We start from the raw sequence: 17,534 nt of genomic DNA on the forward strand, positions 1-17,534 counted from the left end.
TTTTTTCCCTGCGTATTGTCCTTTTGTTTCAGCCACAGTAGCAATTGGCCGGTATTCCATTGCCACCTTTGATGAGAGGGAGGGAGAGAGAGACCTCACGGGTGGCAGCAAAGGCAAAGGAGCAGCAAGAAGCCGACAGAGAAAGTAAGGCCATGGTAGAATGACAGGTGAGGAATCGATCAGACGGGAGGAAAACAACACCGAAAAGGAATGCACTTCTCTGCTTTTGTATATGCATGCACCTCTACCTACCCATTCGCGATGCACCAATGAAATACGTTGCCAAATACCTTAAAATACTAGTCTATTGTTCAGGTGATAGTAATATTGACACTAGTAGTTCTCTAATCTCTAGTTGCTAGTCTTGTTTATGTTCTATTTTTTCTTGTTGCAATAGTAGCACATGATCGTAGTAATGCTGTATGATTGATGATTGGATGGCATGGAACTATGAACGGATCAAACTTATCTCGATAATATGGTAATAACAAGGAGATGTAGACATGTACTCCAGCATTGTAGTCAGACAGCCGAATCACGAAGCTAGTGTGGAACCATGACAGAAGAAGGCACTACTCAGAATAAATCCAGTCACGGGTTTAAAAAAAAAACAGAGAGAGAGGAGAATCATCATCACAAAGCTAATGCAACAACAGCACAAGCGTACTTCCGCATGAGACCAAGCAAGGAAAAAAGAAATTCCAAACTGTCCCCAAGAAAATTCCTGCCCCAGGAGAGCACAGCGCCGGCCTGTACAGGTCATCGTTCCCAATAAGACAGGGGGAAGCTGAGAGGCAAAGAGCACCACCAACAACGCGTGCACTGAATTGCATTGCACATGGGACATGGCAAACACCGGCGCGTCGCCACCCGCGCATGCACGCACGGGCGCGGGCGCGGCCACGGGCACATCCTCTCCTGCGACTCGTGAGCCGTGTCATTCCATCGCGGCTTCCTGCTCGATCCGCTCCCTGCCATGCCCGTGACCGTGATCTCCATAAATTCCCCCACCCTGTGCGCGATGCGTCTATCCCCCACGATAATTAGTAGGCCTGCCACCTCTTGCCGCGAGCAAGACGACCACACCACCAACCACCATCCATGGCGGTGTCCGTGTCGTGGTCGTGGGCGCCGCGGTTCTTGGCCTGCGTCGCGGTGGCGGTGTTGCTTGTTACGTCGGGTTTGGGCGGTGCGGCCGCCGGCGGCGGCGGGCGACGCCATGGGCACACGAAGGGGTTGCGGCCGGGGAAGGCGGCGGCGAAGCCGTACTATCCGGTGAACGCGACGGCGGTGGAGGCGATCGAGCGGCAGTTCACGCGGTGGGTGCGGTCCATGGTCGGGCGACGCCACAGCACGTTCCAGCGCGCGCTCTACCGCGGGCTGCTGCCCACGCGCACCCTCGTCGTCGACAAGAACCCCGCCGCCGGCAACTTCACGTCCATCCAGGCCGCCGTCGACTCGATCCCGCTCATCAACCTCGCCCGCGTCGTCATCAAGGTCAATGCCGGCACATACACGTACGTCACTCACGTGGCTACTTAATTTGGTCTCTGTAATTTTCTTCCACACCCCCACCGTATCCAGAGCGTTCGTCCGAATGCCTACACCGATCTCCCCGTGCACCGTGCAGTGAGAAGGTGACCATCTCGCCGCTCCGCGCGTTCGTGACCATCGAGGGCGCCGGCGCGGACAAGACGGTGGTGCAGTGGGGCGACACGGCCGACACGGTCGGCCCGCTCGGGCGCCCCTTCGGCACCTTCGCCTCCGCCACGTTCGCCGTCAACGCGCAGTTCTTCGTCGCCAAGAACATCACCTTCAAGGTGAGCACCACTACTACACTACAAATGCGGCATCATTTGTGCCGTGGCGTGGCTCATTCGTTTCGTCTGTCGCGTGGGCAGAACACGGCGCCGGTGCCGAGGCCGGGGGCGCTGGGGAAGCAGGGTGTGGCGCTGCGGATATCGGCGGACAACGCGGCGTTCTTGGGGTGCAACTTCCTCGGCGCGCAGGACACGCTGTACGACCACCTCGGCCGCCATTACTACAGAGACTGCTACATCGAGGGCTCCGTCGACTTCATATTCGGCAACGCCCTCTCTCTCTACGAGGTACACACATTGCTTCTTTCTCTTGGTTGCATACACATTTCCTCCATGAACATTATAGCAGGGAATTGCATGCAACCCGGGTGATTAGGTTGAAGGTTTGTTGCTAACCAAGATAGATAATTTAATTAGCGCCTGAAATCGAGTCAAACAGGAAATCTATGCTCAATCCTGTGTGTCAGTGTCCAGTGCTACAGCCCAAATGCACAACAGATACACCGTGTCAGTAAACACTGGCCCGCAGCTTTCTGACAGGGCACTGGCCTACTGTGGCACCTACTACAATGCACCACACTGGAGTCACACAGAAGAAAGAATTCTACTATCGACCACTGTTAAAACTCACAGGGTTACAGTAGAGGCAAACCACTATTATCGGCCACATTAGCCCCCCGATCTTGTGACTGGCCCTACTACAGCTACACGAACCAGATGGTGCCAATGCGTTGTGCATGCCCGTGTGGCACTTCGTTTAATGCGAAATCCAACGCAAATGGAATGTTGATGAGCCCACTAGTAATAGCATAGTGAGTAATCAGCCTTTCGGTTTTTAAGAGGAGTGTGGTAAAACCTGCATCGCTTGTCGTTGGCGCCGGCACGGTTGCCGGATGGGGTTTTCTGGAGCCCGGCAGGTTCTCTGGTCCCCCTGGCCCCAGGCGCCGTGACCGCTACGGCCCGTGACGCCCATAGCTGGACGTCTCGTGCCGTGCGTATGGCCCCAAACCGTAGCGTATGTGTATAGCCACCAGTCTCCTCTGCAAATCCTGCTCACTTTGGTCGTACACTTTAAAATCTGGTACTAGTCCAACACTACTACCAGTAGTAACCGACTTTTTTTTTTGGTCAGAAATCAAAAATTGACCTTTGGGACGATAGGGTCGTCCAAGCTCCAAGGGAAACATATTATCTGCTGTACCGTGCTCTAACTTTAAGTGATTGATATGTGTACTATCCCACATCTAATATGTCCACATGTCAATGACCCATTCACCCATATCAAAGGATAGTTCTGTAGAGAATACTCATCCGTCGTGCAAGTGCGCAACGCACCTAGCATGGTTCGAATGCTAGACTTTGTAATAGTATTCACCGTATTTCAGACATTCAGTAATACTCCACACACCACACTAGTGGTTATTCTAACGTGTGTTACAGTGTGTGATCGTAAAGAATACTAGGGTTTACGCAAATATTTGATCAGAAATCCTTTGCCGTGTATTACTTTGGTCATGTATGTACTCAGTACTCACGTTGGTGACACGATTGCAGGGATGTCACGTGCACGCGATCGCGCGGAACTACGGAGCCCTGACGGCTCAGAACCGGATGAGCATCCTGGAGGACACGGGTTTCTCGTTCGTCAACTGCCGCGTGACGGGCTCCGGCGCCCTCTACCTCGGCCGCGCCTGGGGCACCTTCTCCCGCGTCGTCTTCGCCTACACCTACATGGACAACATCATCATCCCCCGCGGCTGGTACAACTGGGGCGATCCCACCCGCGAGATGTAAGTAGCTACCACTAGTACAGAATCGAACATCGTGAACGATCATATCACTACTATTATAATGATATGTGGGTCTCATCCTATCATACCCCACCCATCAATATTTGTGATGATAGCGTCATAATGGTAGAGGATGTGAACCCCATTCACCCCTCACATCCATCTCGTTCTTGTGTTTTTTCGCTAACGATGCTGGTGTTTTGTGTGTGGTTGGTGGCGGTGGCAGGACGGTGTTCTACGGGCAGTACAAGTGCACGGGGCCGGGTTCGAACTACGCCGGGAGGGTGGCGTGGTCGAGGGAGCTCACGGACCAGGAGGCCAAGCCGTTCATCTCCCTCAGCTTCATCGACGGGTTGGAGTGGGTCAAGTTGTAGCACCACGTAGGAGAGAAACACAGCTCACTCGACTATTAGTTAACTTGTGAAGAGAAAAGAATAGAACAGAAGAAGTGGCAGATAAACACTCTGATTTGATTCGATTGCAGATTTCAACTTTGCAGTTGCATTGTGAGACAGTCCTATACTGTGTCCGGCCTTCGCCTCGGTTTTGTTTTGGACTGCAAACAGTATAACATCAACTTAGGCCCACTGGCCCAGGCAGTAGAGAGGTAGCAATCGATGCGATCTCCCTGCTCAGCCTAGAAGCCCATAGAGAATTGAAGTGGGGAAATAGGCCCAGAAAAAGGTTAGAGTAGTGTAGCAGAAGTGAGCCCAACAATCACAGGTGTGTTGCTTCCATGTTCCAACACGTATAGCCTTTTCGAACATTATTCCTTTTTTTTCAAACATTATTCTAGACAGACATTTTAATGGATTTCTGCAAACTTTTAGTAGTAGTAGTATTATAGACCCAGTGGCCAATCTCTAATACCGATTTCATGGTTCTAACCCTGGCTAGAGATTGGGCCACGTGGCGCCCTGAAAATCAAGTTTGCCTCCCTGCGAATTTGCCACGTGTCTCCTTGGCTCTCCTCCCGCATTGTTTGATCGAGTATCGACGGCTAAAGGCTACAGCTCGCTGTGGTGGTCTGGTGGACCTCGTTAGAAAACTGGAATTTTTTTTCCATGAAAGTGCTCCATCCCTAATCCACCCATCTTCCTCCCGGACGCACGCACCGCCGTCCCCCCGCCGCCCACCGGATTCTCCACCACCTGCGCGCCGCGGCCAGCGCCGCAGTAGACCACCCGCTCGTGTCCTCCTTCAAGACGCTAGGCTCGTCTTCTTCAACGCCGCCCGGCCACCTTGCCCTCCCCTGCGTTCCCTGCCGCAATGCCGCTGCCTTTCCTCGAAGCCAGGGCCGCCGTCAATTCGCCGGCAAGAGTCACCCTCTAACAGGCGGTGGCCATCGCCGATACAAACTTCGGCTAGATCCGGTGAGCCCACGAGAGAAAGAAGGGAGGGGGCGCTAGCTAGCAGAGGAGGAGAGGAGGCGGCGTGCGCTGGTGAGAGGTGGCATCGCATCAGATCCTTCGCCACCTGCGCGTCGCGGCCAATGACGCCGTGATGAACCACCCGCTCGTGTCTTCCCTCAAGGTGCTGCGCCGACTCGTCTTCTCCCCCGCCGTCGTGCCCGCGCCGAGGTTGAGGGAACGTACGCAAGCGGCTGCTGTGCAGGCTCGATGTGGAGCGCGGCGCGAGGGCTGCGGCCAAGCGGCGGCAGCGATGTCGGCGATGGTCGTGCGGGCCTAATGTGGTGGCAGGGCAGGGCGGACGAGGACCGACGATCTGGGATCAACACGGCGGCAGCGGTGGCTGGGGCACTAGGCACTGGCCACGGCCATGTGAACCCAATGTGGCAGCAACTGCCGCGCCGCCGAAGGCCATGTAAATTTGTGCTCCGCAAAGGCTCCATGAGGTGTAGGCTCCACATATGTGAAAACGACGGCGGCTGGCTCTGCTGCAAGGTTTGTGCAATTCATTCTACAATTCATTCTACAATGCATATCTTGCAGCTAGGAATCATGATATTTCTTTTAAATAATTACCATTATGTCTCTCAAAAAAAAGTATGCAGTATTTATTGCCAATAACCTTGATTTGAAAAGGGTGAAAATAGTTTTTGTTACATATAGTTATGAGTTACATATTTAAACGCACTTTATTAAGTGAAAAAGGATTGCTCTGCACTGGACGCGTTTCAGATTAGAAGTTCAGATTTGCAAGATGCGGTTTATGGGCTTTCATTCCATTCTGTTCAAGGAACTTATTTTCATGGTTGCTGTCGGTCTGAATCCATAAAACTCTTCTATGAGATGTAGCTTACTTTTTTTTTTTGAGTCATGTCATTGTATCATGCTTGCTCTATTAAAATTTCCATCCTCATTAGCTAATAGAAAGCAGATCGTCCGATTTGAATCTGATTTCCATCGTCAAGAAAAGCGGTGATTCACAACCTATACTCATCTACTAGCTAGCTTAACTTATCAGAAAATTGGAAAGGACCTTTATCAAAAGCTGTGATCATTTCCTCAACAATGTATGTCTATATCTTAGATAATCTATATTCATGTCTTTGATAATCTACAATAAATCTAACTACTAAACTTAAGTAAAACAAAGTTATGGCTACCTATTATCTATACATATATATATTCCAATGCTTGTGATATACATACTATTACAATTTCATCCTCGATCTTTAAATTCTAACTTGATTAGGCACTATGTCATACTTTGGCAGAGTTGTAATATCACTGAACTGAAACTTTCATATGACAAAAATGGCCATTAATTTGTATAGATCAGCTGCTGCTGCAGTTACAGTGCATCTATATGTCATGGTGCTGTTTGGCTGGTGCTTTAATCAGTTTGTTACATGCTGAATAAAATGTCATGATCTTTGTACATGCTGTCAAAGTTGCAAATTTTAGCTACATGCTGCCAAAAAATTTCATGATCTGTGACTCTGTGTATGTGCTGCCATGATGAAATTCCTAAGCTGCTGGATTTCCAATTTCTTTGTTCCCCTACTCAATTTAGAAGAAGTAAGAGTTGTGGTCAAAGTGAAGGAGCGTTCTCAGAATAAATGTGCTCTACTCTTTTTTTTTTAATCAATTAGTTTCTCTGGTTTTGTTTTATTCAATTCCAATATTATGGCATGGCATTGATAGCTCAGGAACAACATCAATATTCGACTGAAACTAACTACAATATACTTGCTAAAGTGCATATCTGCAGCTAAAACAAGCAAAAAAGTTTTGGATCTTAACGAACAATCATGTAAATAGCTTATATAACTGCTAAATTTTATTCACATAATGCTAACTAAATTTAAGTTCCAAATGCCTTGCTATGTTTTCTTTTTCTTTCTTTCTTTTTTCTATTGCAGATTAGTGTAGCGGCTTCCTGACCAAAGGTGTAAAGCATCACTGCTATCAAAGTCATTTGACTGATATCTGATTGACGTCCTCAACGGTTGACACATACTCATCGGTCAAGTCCTCAACGTACATGGAGTTGAATAAGTTTGTTGCAATCCATTAGCAAACACCAAATGCAGAGTTAGTTTTTTGGTGGTACAAGATGGTTATGCACATGAGCAAGAGAGGCAGAGAGCAAGTGAAGGGGCGCAAGCAACGATGTATCACACAACTCACACTCACTGGTGCTTTGTCCAGCACCAAACCTCAGCACCAGATTTTTGTGCCAATAATCACATCAGCTTGGGAGATGTCTTCCTGATGCGGTGGGCAAAGGTATCGAGGGCCATGGAACCGGTTGATAGCCCGAGGAGCAAGAGGGATTTACAGGAGGTGGAGGACAGGGAACGCATCGCAGACTTGTTCTGTACATGTTTATTAGATCATTGTGACAGAGTGACATGTTGCACTATCAAGTACCAATAGTTGGTTGGGATTGGAATGATCAAAATGAGTTGTTCATGTTTTAGAAGGCTGTGTGTTTCTCCATTTTAGTTTAGATTTGAGAAGGTTCTAGGTTTTTCCTTTAACCTTTTCACTCTGTTTCTCGCCCAACATAACTCAGTTTTTCTCCTTTTCACTCTGTTTAATTTATCAATTTCTAAATAGTGCCACACGGTCCAATCTCCGGTAAAACTGTCAGCTTGAGAAAAGTGATGTGGAGGAACCATGAACTCAATGTCTTGCTGCATTGAACTAATATGAATAAAAGGGTAAAGTTTAAATAATTTCAGGTTTTAAATAGATACTCCCTCCGTTTCACAATGTAAGACTTTCTAGCATTGTCCACATACATATAGATGTTAATGAATCTAAACACATACATATGTCCAGATTCATTAACATCTAAATGAATGTAGGTAATGCTAGAAAGTCTTACTCCCTCCGTTTCACAGTGTAAGTCATTCTAGCATTTCTTACATTCATATTGATATTAATGAATATATATATCTAGATTCATTAACATAAATATGAATATGAAAAATGCTAGAATGACTTACATTGTGAAACGGAGGAAGTACGTTGTGAAATGGAGGAAGTAAAACATATTAGGTGTACTTATCAGAGCATTTCATTCATTTATTTCATAAAAGCTGGTCAATTACGCGGCACGGCATTTTCTAGTCATATAGTATACCACTAGGATTAGAAGTACTGCACTGTAGTACTTACTACGAGTTGTAGTAGGTATTCGACTCCTACTGTCCTACATTGAACTGAGCCACTGACAACATCAAGATTAGGCAGCGTATTTTTCAGGGGCTGATTGATGAAAACTAACGGATGATTTTCTTTATCATGGATTTGAATTAAACAGTAGTATTTTATATTATAAGTCTTAACTGATATAGTTTAAAACAGGTTATCTAAATAACGTAATAAGAAAGTTTTTTAAAAGAAAATGTCTTTTTTTTTGCGGGGAAAAGAAAATGTCTTTTTAGAAGCGTGAAATACATAATCTGTGCTGATAACGGGCCTTGACCTGTTACGGAGAGCCACCGAGGCGACAAAAACAATCTTCTACAGTACCGTAGACCGTATGCTTCTGCATCATAACTACTCCTACACAGAATCAGAGTTCGGACCAATACTAAACTGTCAAAACTCAGATCTACTGTTGATCTAGATCCACCAGCAGTAGCAGCAGCAGATAAAAACAAATCTCAAGTCCATCCGTTCCGACTCACACCGTCAGCAAAAACAAGATTGACAGCTGCAGGTCGTGTCCTCTTCAATGGAGTCCAAATCGATGTGTGCATTGTCGCACTGTCCTAGCTCCGCGGTCGAGAATAGCTGATGGAAATAAATTCCGCGCAGCGATCCTCCAAATGCTGCAAACGAGTGACATATTGTATCGAGTTCGAAAAAGTTTGAACAGAATTCAGTGGTTAGCTGCTGACATGTGCTTGGTTAATGAAAACAATATGGTCACTGCACATTTCAGACGGTCCAAGATGCTACTAGTAACGGTTAAGCAATTCCCTCATGCATCTCGGGAGACACGCACAAGTCCCTTTGTACTTTCAGGTGTGCCTTTTATCCTAAGAGACAGGATTATCTACATCTAAATCTGGTTCTAGAGTCACTACCAGAAATGACAGACAACATCAACAGCCAAACAGGAAAAACGCTGTGCACATGACTTGCACATCACTTTAGTGCTCGTTGGAACAGTGTTCTTATTAATGTATAGTACTGTATAGTATTCATCCCCGTCTTAGGTAAGCTGTTGTATCAGGATATTGTTAAATGGTCAGTAGCGCTCATTAACTCTGAAGAAATTCTGAAGACTGAAAAGGACGGGATCATCTCTAGAGGTGGCCAAACGGGCAGCCCGGGGCACGGCCGAACCTGTAGCAGGCACGGCCCGGCACGGCCTGCTACAGTAACGGGCCGTGCCGGCACGGCACGAGTAGCCGTGCCGTGCTTGGGCCGCTGGCCGAGCCCGCGGGCCGGCACGGCACGGCACGGCTACTGTAGCAGGCCGGCACGGCACGGCCCGCGGCACGGCACGGCCCGTTTCGCCGGCGGCCCGTCAGGCGCGGACAGGGCGGGCGGCGGTCGAATGGGAAGGCGCCACGTGGCACTAACGGCTACTTGACCGTTCAAATTTGAAAATAACCGTTGGGAGGCTAAAAAATTCATAAAAATTTCGAAAAAATTCCAAAAAATCTCAAATTTCGCCCTATAAATAGGGCATGAACCCCAGCCATTTCTCCTCATCCCACACTCCTCATCTTGTGCTCTCAAGTGTTTTAAGTGCTCTCTTTGTTCTCAAGTGTGCATTTTTTTTGATTTTGACAAAATTTGCTCAAATTTTGTCAAAAATCAAAATTAGTTTCGTAGTTCAACAGTTTGATCGCAGAGGTTTGAAGAGCTCGCGGTTGGAAAGATGTAAGTAATATTCAAATTTGTGTATTATTTGTATTGTGTTTGTGAATTCAATAAATATTCGAAAATTTGTTTATGTCGGTTTAAATTTTCAGAATGGATCCGAACTTTCCATACCAGTCGCCGTCGTTCACCTTGGGTGATTTCGACCCCAACTACATGTCGGGGTTTGACGGTACCTCCGGATCGGCTCCAACTCCACCATCTGTGGAGGAGGTACCTGTTCATACGGCTGTCGTTGAGGAGGTACCGGTTCAGGCGGCGACAGCTTCGGAAGGATTTTCCGGAACCGCGAGCGGAAGTGTTTCGACACACACCGGCTCGAAGAGATCGAGAACCTCCGTTGTGTGGCAAAACTTCGACGAGATAAAGGAAACATGCCCCGACGGAAGGGAGGTATCGAAAGCCCGTTGTAGAATATGTAGGCAAATTTTATCTGCTCGTTCTTCTGGTGGTACAGGTCACCTCAAGCGCCATGCGGAGTCGTGTGCCAAGAAGCAAGGAATACAACTCCGGCAGCAGCAACTTATGGTAAACCCAGACGGTACGGTACGCAGTTGGGAGTACGATCCCATGGTTGCTCGGGAATCTCTTGTCCGGTTAATCGCCAGGCAAGATTTACCCCTGAACTTTGGGGAGTCCCCTGCTTTTGAACATTACATTCAGCAATCTCATAACCCTAGGTTTAAAGCTGTGAGTAGGCAAACATCAACTAGAGATTTAGAGAATGTTTATCACAAGGAAGCAACTGCACTTAAGGAACTGTTTAGTACATGTACTTTCTCTGTTAGTGTTACTTCAGATATATGGAGTAGTGGAGCTAGAGAGGATTATCTTAGCGTAGTTGTTCATTTTGTTGATGATGATTGGCAATTACAAAAGAGAGTTTTAGGGCTTAGGTTAATAGATGTCTCACATACAGGAGAAAACATAGCTGAAAGAATTAGGGAAGTAATTAATGAATTTAATCTTGCTGATAAAATATTTGCTGTCACCCTAGATAATGCATCTGCTAATTCTAGGGCTATTGAAATATTGCAACCTTTATTTTGTGTGTATGCTCAATCTTTTCTACTCCATCAGCGTTGTGCATGTCATATAATTAATTTGATTGTTAAGACTGGCATGAAGAGGGTAGGTGACCACATCGATGCTGTTCGTCAAGCAATCGCGTGGTTAACTGCTTCTAACCCGCGGATTGCTGAATGAAAGAGGTTTTGCAATGCGGCCGGTGTGAAAGCTCGTAAGTTTGCCACCGATGCAGAGCATCGGTGGAATGCAACGTATTTAATGTTAAAAGTTGTTTTACCTTATAGTAGTTTACTTTCTGATTTTGTTCAGTCACGTGGTGGCCCAAGAAACAGTGACGGGTCTTCAGTACTGAACGAGCATGTTTGGGCAATTGTCCAAAAATTTCACCAATTTCTAGAAACTTTTTATGATTGTACTCTAACTTTGTCACAAGTTTATTATCCAACTGCTAATATAATTTTGCACAACCTTCTTGAAATTGCTACATTATTTAAAGAATACGAAAATGATGACGTTCTAACTGAACCTGTCTTTCACATGAAACAAAAATATTTGAAATATTGGAAAAATATACCTATGTTGTATGCTTTTGCTTTTGTTTTAGATCCTAGGTGTAAATTAAGGGGATTGTCTGCTATTTTATCACTTGTTGGAGATACTATAGGTGTAGATTATAGTTCTTTTTATACTGAGGTTAGACGTAAATTATATGAGGTTTTTAGAAGATATGAAGTAAAGTTTCAGGAAGTTCGCCAGCAGAGACCCCCTCCTATCCCCACTACAGGTAAGAAGAAGATACAGTGGGGTAGGATTTGGGGTGGATCGTCTTCAAGTTCAATCCAAGGTGGTGGCAGTTCGTCGGCTACAAGTGGAGACGCCTCTTCGCATGTTGTGGCCGAAGAGTTGTCCGGTTATTTGGACAGCGACGCCATCCACCACGAAGCACAAGATTTCAACGTCCTCGGGTGGTGGAATGACCACAAGATAACATATCCTGTGCTTTCAAAACTAGCACGGGATGTGTTGACGGTGCCCGTGTCGACGGTGTCCTCCGAATCGGCCTTCAGTCTATGCGGCCGAATCATCGAAGACCGGAGGACGACTCTGCGCAGCGACCACGTCGAAATGCTACTAAGCGTTAAAGACTGGGAGCTTGCTCGACAACATGCCCAATACACTGCGGACAACCAAGAATTGGCCGCCCAGTTCGAGCAACTCTACCTGGATCCAGACCAACCCCAGTAGAATTTTGTTAGAAGTAGTTCTGACCTTTGAGCTGTACTCTTTTCTTTGTCATGGTTTTCTCATTTTCCCCTATGAGTTTTTACATGACAAAGTTTTTAACGAGGCAGCATGTATCATTGTATCCTGTAATGATATAAACATCAATAAAGGTCATTACTATTTTTAACAAATTCTTTTGCAATATTTTCGCAAGTGTGGATTTATCTTTAAATTATTTCAAAATAATGAATCACAATCTATATTTTTAAATTTTTCAACACAACAAAAAAATACCATTTTTTCTTTTTTTTTAACATTAGCAAATCATTACTTTTTTAAAAAACTTTTATTTCCATTTTTTAAATACCATTTTTTCATTTTTTAACATTAGTAAATCATTACTTTTTTTTAAACATTTTATTTCTATTTTTATTTTTTTTCCTTATACATTTCCTTTGCTTTTTTTTAAAAAAAAACACTGTGCACTGCAGGCTGGCGGCCTGCCTTCACGGGCCGCCGTGCCCCGAACGGCCCGTGGGCCGCAGGCGTGCCGTGCCGGCACGGGCACGGCCCGGCCATCCACGGGCCGTGCTTGGGCCGGCGGCTCGGCACGTGGGCCGGCACGGCACGGCCCGTTTCATCAGCCGTGCCTAACGGGCCGTGCCGAAACGGGCCGTGCCGGACCCGTGCCCGTGCCGGGCCGGGCCGTGCCGCCCGTTTGGACACCTATAATCATCTCGGCGTCCAAATACGCTCAGGCAATGAATTTGGCCACTCTTTTTCCGAGCCAAACCAGCTCTGGACGTGTTATCAGACAACCACCGTTTGCAACCATGTAGGGAGGGTACTATTTTAGCGTCCTTTTGCCTGATGCTTCACATCAAATGCACGTCAACATTTAAGCCATCCATAAAGCAATGCAGTTGTGGTACACTGCAACAAACAACCACAATTTTGTCTTCAGTGCAAAGGATCTGCCAGTGCCAAGAAGGCAGGAACTCGTCCGTGTACTCTTTACTTCTTCCTTCCCTTAACTTCCATGCCATTTCAGCTATCAACCTATACAGGTCGGTATCAGATACCGCATCAGCATTTAAGGGGGAGGGATTTAGGACTGTTTAGATTGTAGCCAAAATAAACCTTATTAAATTTTGTTATTGCCAAAATTTTAGCAGGATTTCTTATATATTTACTAAAGTTTGGCAGTAAATTAAATGTAGTCACTTTTTGACAACTTTACCAAAATTTGATAAGGTTGAAAATGGCATCAAGGTGAACAGGCCTTTGTTTTTTTGTGAGGTTTAGTCCCTCTCACCAAACCACCCCGTAAGGCCTGAGTTTAGTTACCAATTTTTTCTTCAAGCTTCCAACTTTTCCATCACATCAAAACTTTCCTACACACACAAACTTCCAACTTTTCCATCACATCGTTCCAATTTCAATTAAACTTCCAATTTTGACGTGAATTAAACACACCATAAGCCACACTGTCAGAAAAACAAAGGAATGGCATTTCGGAACTGTATGTACTTTTGTTTCTTCCTCCTCTTTTTCCCTTCCTTTGGCAGGGATTCACCCGTCCAATTTCTCATAGGTAAGTGCAGTAATTTAGACCGTTTTGGTAATTGAGAAACCCAAATTAAATTTACAATTTTATACCATGAAGACAAACTTTACTCTATGACACTTAAAAGTTTATATAATTAACTAGTGGACATTGTAAAAACATATCATGGCTAGAGAATACCCTAAAAACGTGTTATGTTTATGGAAAGATATTTTCGATCCAATTAAAAGAGAAACTCTTAAAAGAAAAACAAGAATGTCCTATGGCTACAAGTTTCTAACCTAACATACGAGTGAAGACGGATTATGATATATACTAACAATGTACACCTTAGAGTGATGGCATTTTAAGAGTTGCATAATTTCAAAGCTTTCACTCAAGCGCTAGGTTAGAATTTTGTGGCCCCAAATAGGTAAAAATGTCGTTCGATAAATTACCAATTATTTATTATCCTTCAATTATAGCACATTTATAGGATATTTATCAGTAAATTACATAAGATTTAGTTGTCGTGGAATAAAATTTGTCAATAAGAAGAGAGAGAATGTGGTTAGAGCTGTAGCGGTAGAACAGATTTTATTCCCTGCTCTTTTGCCATACTCGAGCTACATATTCTGGTGGTACTTTGCGAAGATTTACCATCTTAGTCCTAACACTAATATGTACCGAAAGTTAATTAAAACACACTCCTGGATTAGCATTCGGGCTCCGGTTGTGAGTAATCACCAGAGCTGATCGAGGTAATAATCTCTAGTGACGTCGTCGCTGAACTCCGAGTCCTCGTGGCGGCTCATCTCCGAGCTCTTCAAGCTGATGGCGCTGTCCGGCCGCGACTTCCTCGACCCGGCGCGGGCCAGGCTAGGCCTCGGCTCGCCGGCGGCGCCGTGCCGCTGCCTCGGCGCGCTCTGGCACCGCGCACGCGCCACGGACGACGCCGTGTCCGCCATGTACCGCGGGCTCACGACGCGCCCCTTCGCCGGCGACGCCGGGCCGTGGTACCCCGCCGGGAGCGCGGCGGCGAGCCGGGGCGTGTTGTGCGTCGTCTTCGGCTGCGCCCGCGCATCGTGCTCGTGCTCCTCGGCCTGGAGGTGGCGCGACGGCGGCGGCTTGTAGCAGTAGAGGTGCGGCGAGGACAGCGGCACCGACCCCGGCGTGCCGTCCGGCGGCGGGTCGGCGGCGTAGCGGCTCGTGATCCGGGAAGACCGGCACCGGAGCTGGCACGTGTCCATCTCCACGATCCTCGGGCTGCGGTCGAAGTTGATGTCGCCGCCGTCGGACACCCGACGGCGGTGCACCACCGGCAACGTCAATGTCTTTACCCGCCCTCCTTGCATTTGCACGACAATCCTCTCCTACGTACAAAAGATGCTCAAAAATTTAACTTCATCTGATAAAATCAAGGTGATCCGAGGAGGCATCACAGTGAAAAATCTCACCTGTTCGACGGATTTCCGCGATGAGGCCATCTTGATGGCGCGAGAGGAGGCTTGGAGCCTCATGAGCGCTTGCAGCCTCTGCAGAGTCGTCGCTGCTTGCTTCCTCACAAGGTAGCCACGTACCAGAGCTTGTATCTTGACAAGCGCCTTGAGAGCGCGCAATGCCCTCCTAGCCTGCATTTGCGGTGGAAAATTCAAATTTTTACAGTTGCTTCGAAAAGCAAATCAACAGAAACAATATGGAAGTTTTTGAACTATATGCCATGACGACTAGGCTTGTGTCCCCACTGTGCAGTTACCTAAGCGTTTGCAGCAAATCATCACTAAACAAAAATATCCTAAAATGTGGAATTTATCTATAGTAGGAAGCAGATTAAACAATGTGCATTGTGCAATGGCTAGCTACTCAACGGCAAGAAACTATCAAACAACTGCTGCCATTAACAACAGTTAGTAAAGTGAAGTCAAATCTCCTGTCCAATATAAAACCAGGAGAATCCATACCACCTACTCCCTCCGTCCCATTTTGAGTTTTTGCTTGTAACGTTTGACCACTCGTCTTATTCAAAATTTTTTGAAATTATTAATTATTTTATTTGTGACTTACTTTATTATCTATAGTACTTTAAGCACAACTTTTTATTTTTTATATTTGCAAAAAAAATTTGAATAAGACGAGTGGTCAAACGTTACAAGCAAAAACTGAAAATCCCTTATATTGTGGGACGGAGGGAGTATTTTCAAAAAGAAGAATCTACTAAAATCCCGTGAACCTATCCTTGCATTGATTGCTAACTGAATCGTGGAAAACCAAATAAAATGTCATTTACGAATACTAGGCTAATGTTCAAAGTTCAAACACATGCAGCAGCTGCAGAACAAAACTCAACATTTTCAGGGGAAAAACAAGACACCAAAACAGTACTTGGGAGACGTACCAGGTATCCTCTGAAGGCCTTCTGGATCATGACGGCCGCCTCCACCTCCCGTTGCTGGCCGCAGCTGCATGGCCGGACCTGCGAGAGCTCGCCGGCGACGACGGCGGTGACCGAGGGCCTGCGGCTGCCGTCAGCGAAACTGCTCCTCGGCTTAGCGAAGCTCCACCTCCTCCTCTCCATCGGCGGCGGCGCGACGCCACCATTGGCGCCTCCGGCGGCGCTGTGCTCCTTCCGATCCCTGTCTCCTCCTTCCTTCTTGCCGGTGAGAACCTTCTTGAACCACCTCATCGCGCGGCCCATGGTGAATCAACCTATCTGCAGCACGACGAATGCCACGAACAGAGGCGTCAAAAAAAATGTGTAGAGAGCGTGGATAAAAGGATTCAAGAACAGCAGCTAGAACTATTACTCCAGTGCTGAAACAATGGAACTAATAGGAGACGCAAAGATCAACTCGGGAGTTGTTGAAAGTTGAAAAACTGTAGGCGAACAGGGGAAAGAAGGCTATAGTATACCGCTATAGCTCAATAAAACAGAGACGCCACGATTTGAAATGAGATACTCCAGAGTCCAGATAGCAGAGTGGACAAGAAAAAAGCATGGAAGCAAGAAAGCTTGGGTGAAAAAAGGGTCTTTTTTCGATGGTGAAGCAGGGAAGAAACCTTTTTACAGAGAGGGGCTGCTGCCGAGAAACATGGGACCGAACAGAGATGGAAACCGAACTGAAAAGGCCTCAAGAAGCTTAGCTGAAAAAGGAGAAGGCAAAGACGTGTAATGTAGCGCCAAAAACAGCCGAGTTGGTGGGGGAGATCACAGTGCTCCCCTCCAGCTCACGAAACGTGACTCCCTGATGCGGAAAAGGACCTTTTCATCAGTGAAACCCAGTACCCACCAGCCCAGCCAGCCCAGCCGGTTGAACTCTCCCAGGCGAAGCAGCGAGCCAGCCGGCGATTCAGAGCGGAAGCAGCCGGCGACGAAGTGTGAGATAGCGAGCTATCGAGCCAGCCCAGCCACCGCAACCGCAGCGACGCTCGCAGGGGAAAAGAAAAGATTCCCCCTGCTTGCCCCCTCTCGCCTAAGAGTCCGAGCACAAGGCAACAAAAAGGCTAAGCGAGAGGCAAGACCAACCGAAGCAAAAAAAGACCCAAACCCCGGAGGGTTCACCACCACGCACCGCACGAGACAGCAAAAGAAAAAAAGAAAAACCGAGATGGCAACAAGATCCAAACGGCGTCGCTCGCGCAGATGCAATCATTCGCACGGACGCACCTCGCCTCCGCGCCGCGCGCGCGCGGGGGCCGAGAGCCCGAGATAGCCGCGCAACAACAAGTCACAAGTTGGGGGGGGGGGGGGGGGGGGGGGCTCGCGTCTCTCGCCTCCCACTCCGCGGCACGGCTTTTGGAGCCCGAGTCTGGC

At 47.1% G+C, this 17,534-nt stretch overlaps 2 protein-coding genes and 1 long non-coding RNA gene across 8 annotated transcripts; 2 read left to right on the forward strand and 1 right to left on the reverse strand.

The window, feature by feature from the left end:
• Positions 1-812: 812 nt before the first annotated feature.
• On the forward strand, positions 813-4,086 carry LOC4339356 (probable pectinesterase 53). Of its 2 annotated transcripts, XM_015782376.3 has the most exons (5): positions 813-1,517; positions 1,631-1,820; positions 1,902-2,108; positions 3,375-3,610; positions 3,837-4,086. In XM_015782376.3, exons 1-5 carry the CDS (start codon positions 1,102-1,104, stop codon positions 3,982-3,984), a joined length of 1,197 nt encoding a protein of 398 aa, XP_015637862.1. In that variant the 5' UTR covers positions 813-1,101; the 3' UTR covers positions 3,985-4,086. The 2 variants fall into 2 exon arrangements, with proteins under 2 accessions (XP_015637862.1, XP_025881338.1); XM_026025553.2 differs by having other exon boundaries at positions 961-1,517; positions 1,631-2,108.
• A 552-nt stretch (positions 4,087-4,638) lies between these two features.
• On the forward strand, positions 4,639-7,643 carry LOC107280849 (uncharacterized). Its single transcript, XR_001545773.3, has 2 exons — positions 4,639-5,514; positions 6,939-7,643. It is a non-coding gene; the product is annotated as an uncharacterized lncRNA (long non-coding RNA).
• Positions 7,644-14,294: 6,651 nt separating this feature from the next.
• On the reverse strand, positions 14,295-17,534 carry LOC4339359 (protein IQ-DOMAIN 19). Of its 5 annotated transcripts, none has more exons than XM_015782848.3 (4): positions 17,388-17,534; positions 16,119-16,433; positions 15,181-15,354; positions 14,295-15,096 (listed from the first exon to the last, which is right to left on the reverse strand). In XM_015782848.3, exons 2-4 carry the CDS (start codon positions 16,416-16,418, stop codon positions 14,467-14,469), a joined length of 1,104 nt encoding a protein of 367 aa, XP_015638334.1. In that variant the 5' UTR covers positions 16,419-16,433; positions 17,388-17,534; the 3' UTR covers positions 14,295-14,466. The 5 variants fall into 5 exon arrangements, with proteins under 5 accessions (XP_015638334.1, XP_015638329.1, XP_015638335.1 ...); XM_015782843.3 differs by having other exon boundaries at positions 16,528-17,531; XM_015782849.3 differs by lacking the exon at positions 17,388-17,534 and adding an exon at positions 17,011-17,214.

Source organism: Oryza sativa, chromosome 5 (assembly GCF_034140825.1).
Source record: "Oryza sativa Japonica Group chromosome 5, ASM3414082v1".
NCBI classification, from domain to species: Eukaryota; Viridiplantae; Streptophyta; class Magnoliopsida; order Poales; family Poaceae; genus Oryza; species Oryza sativa.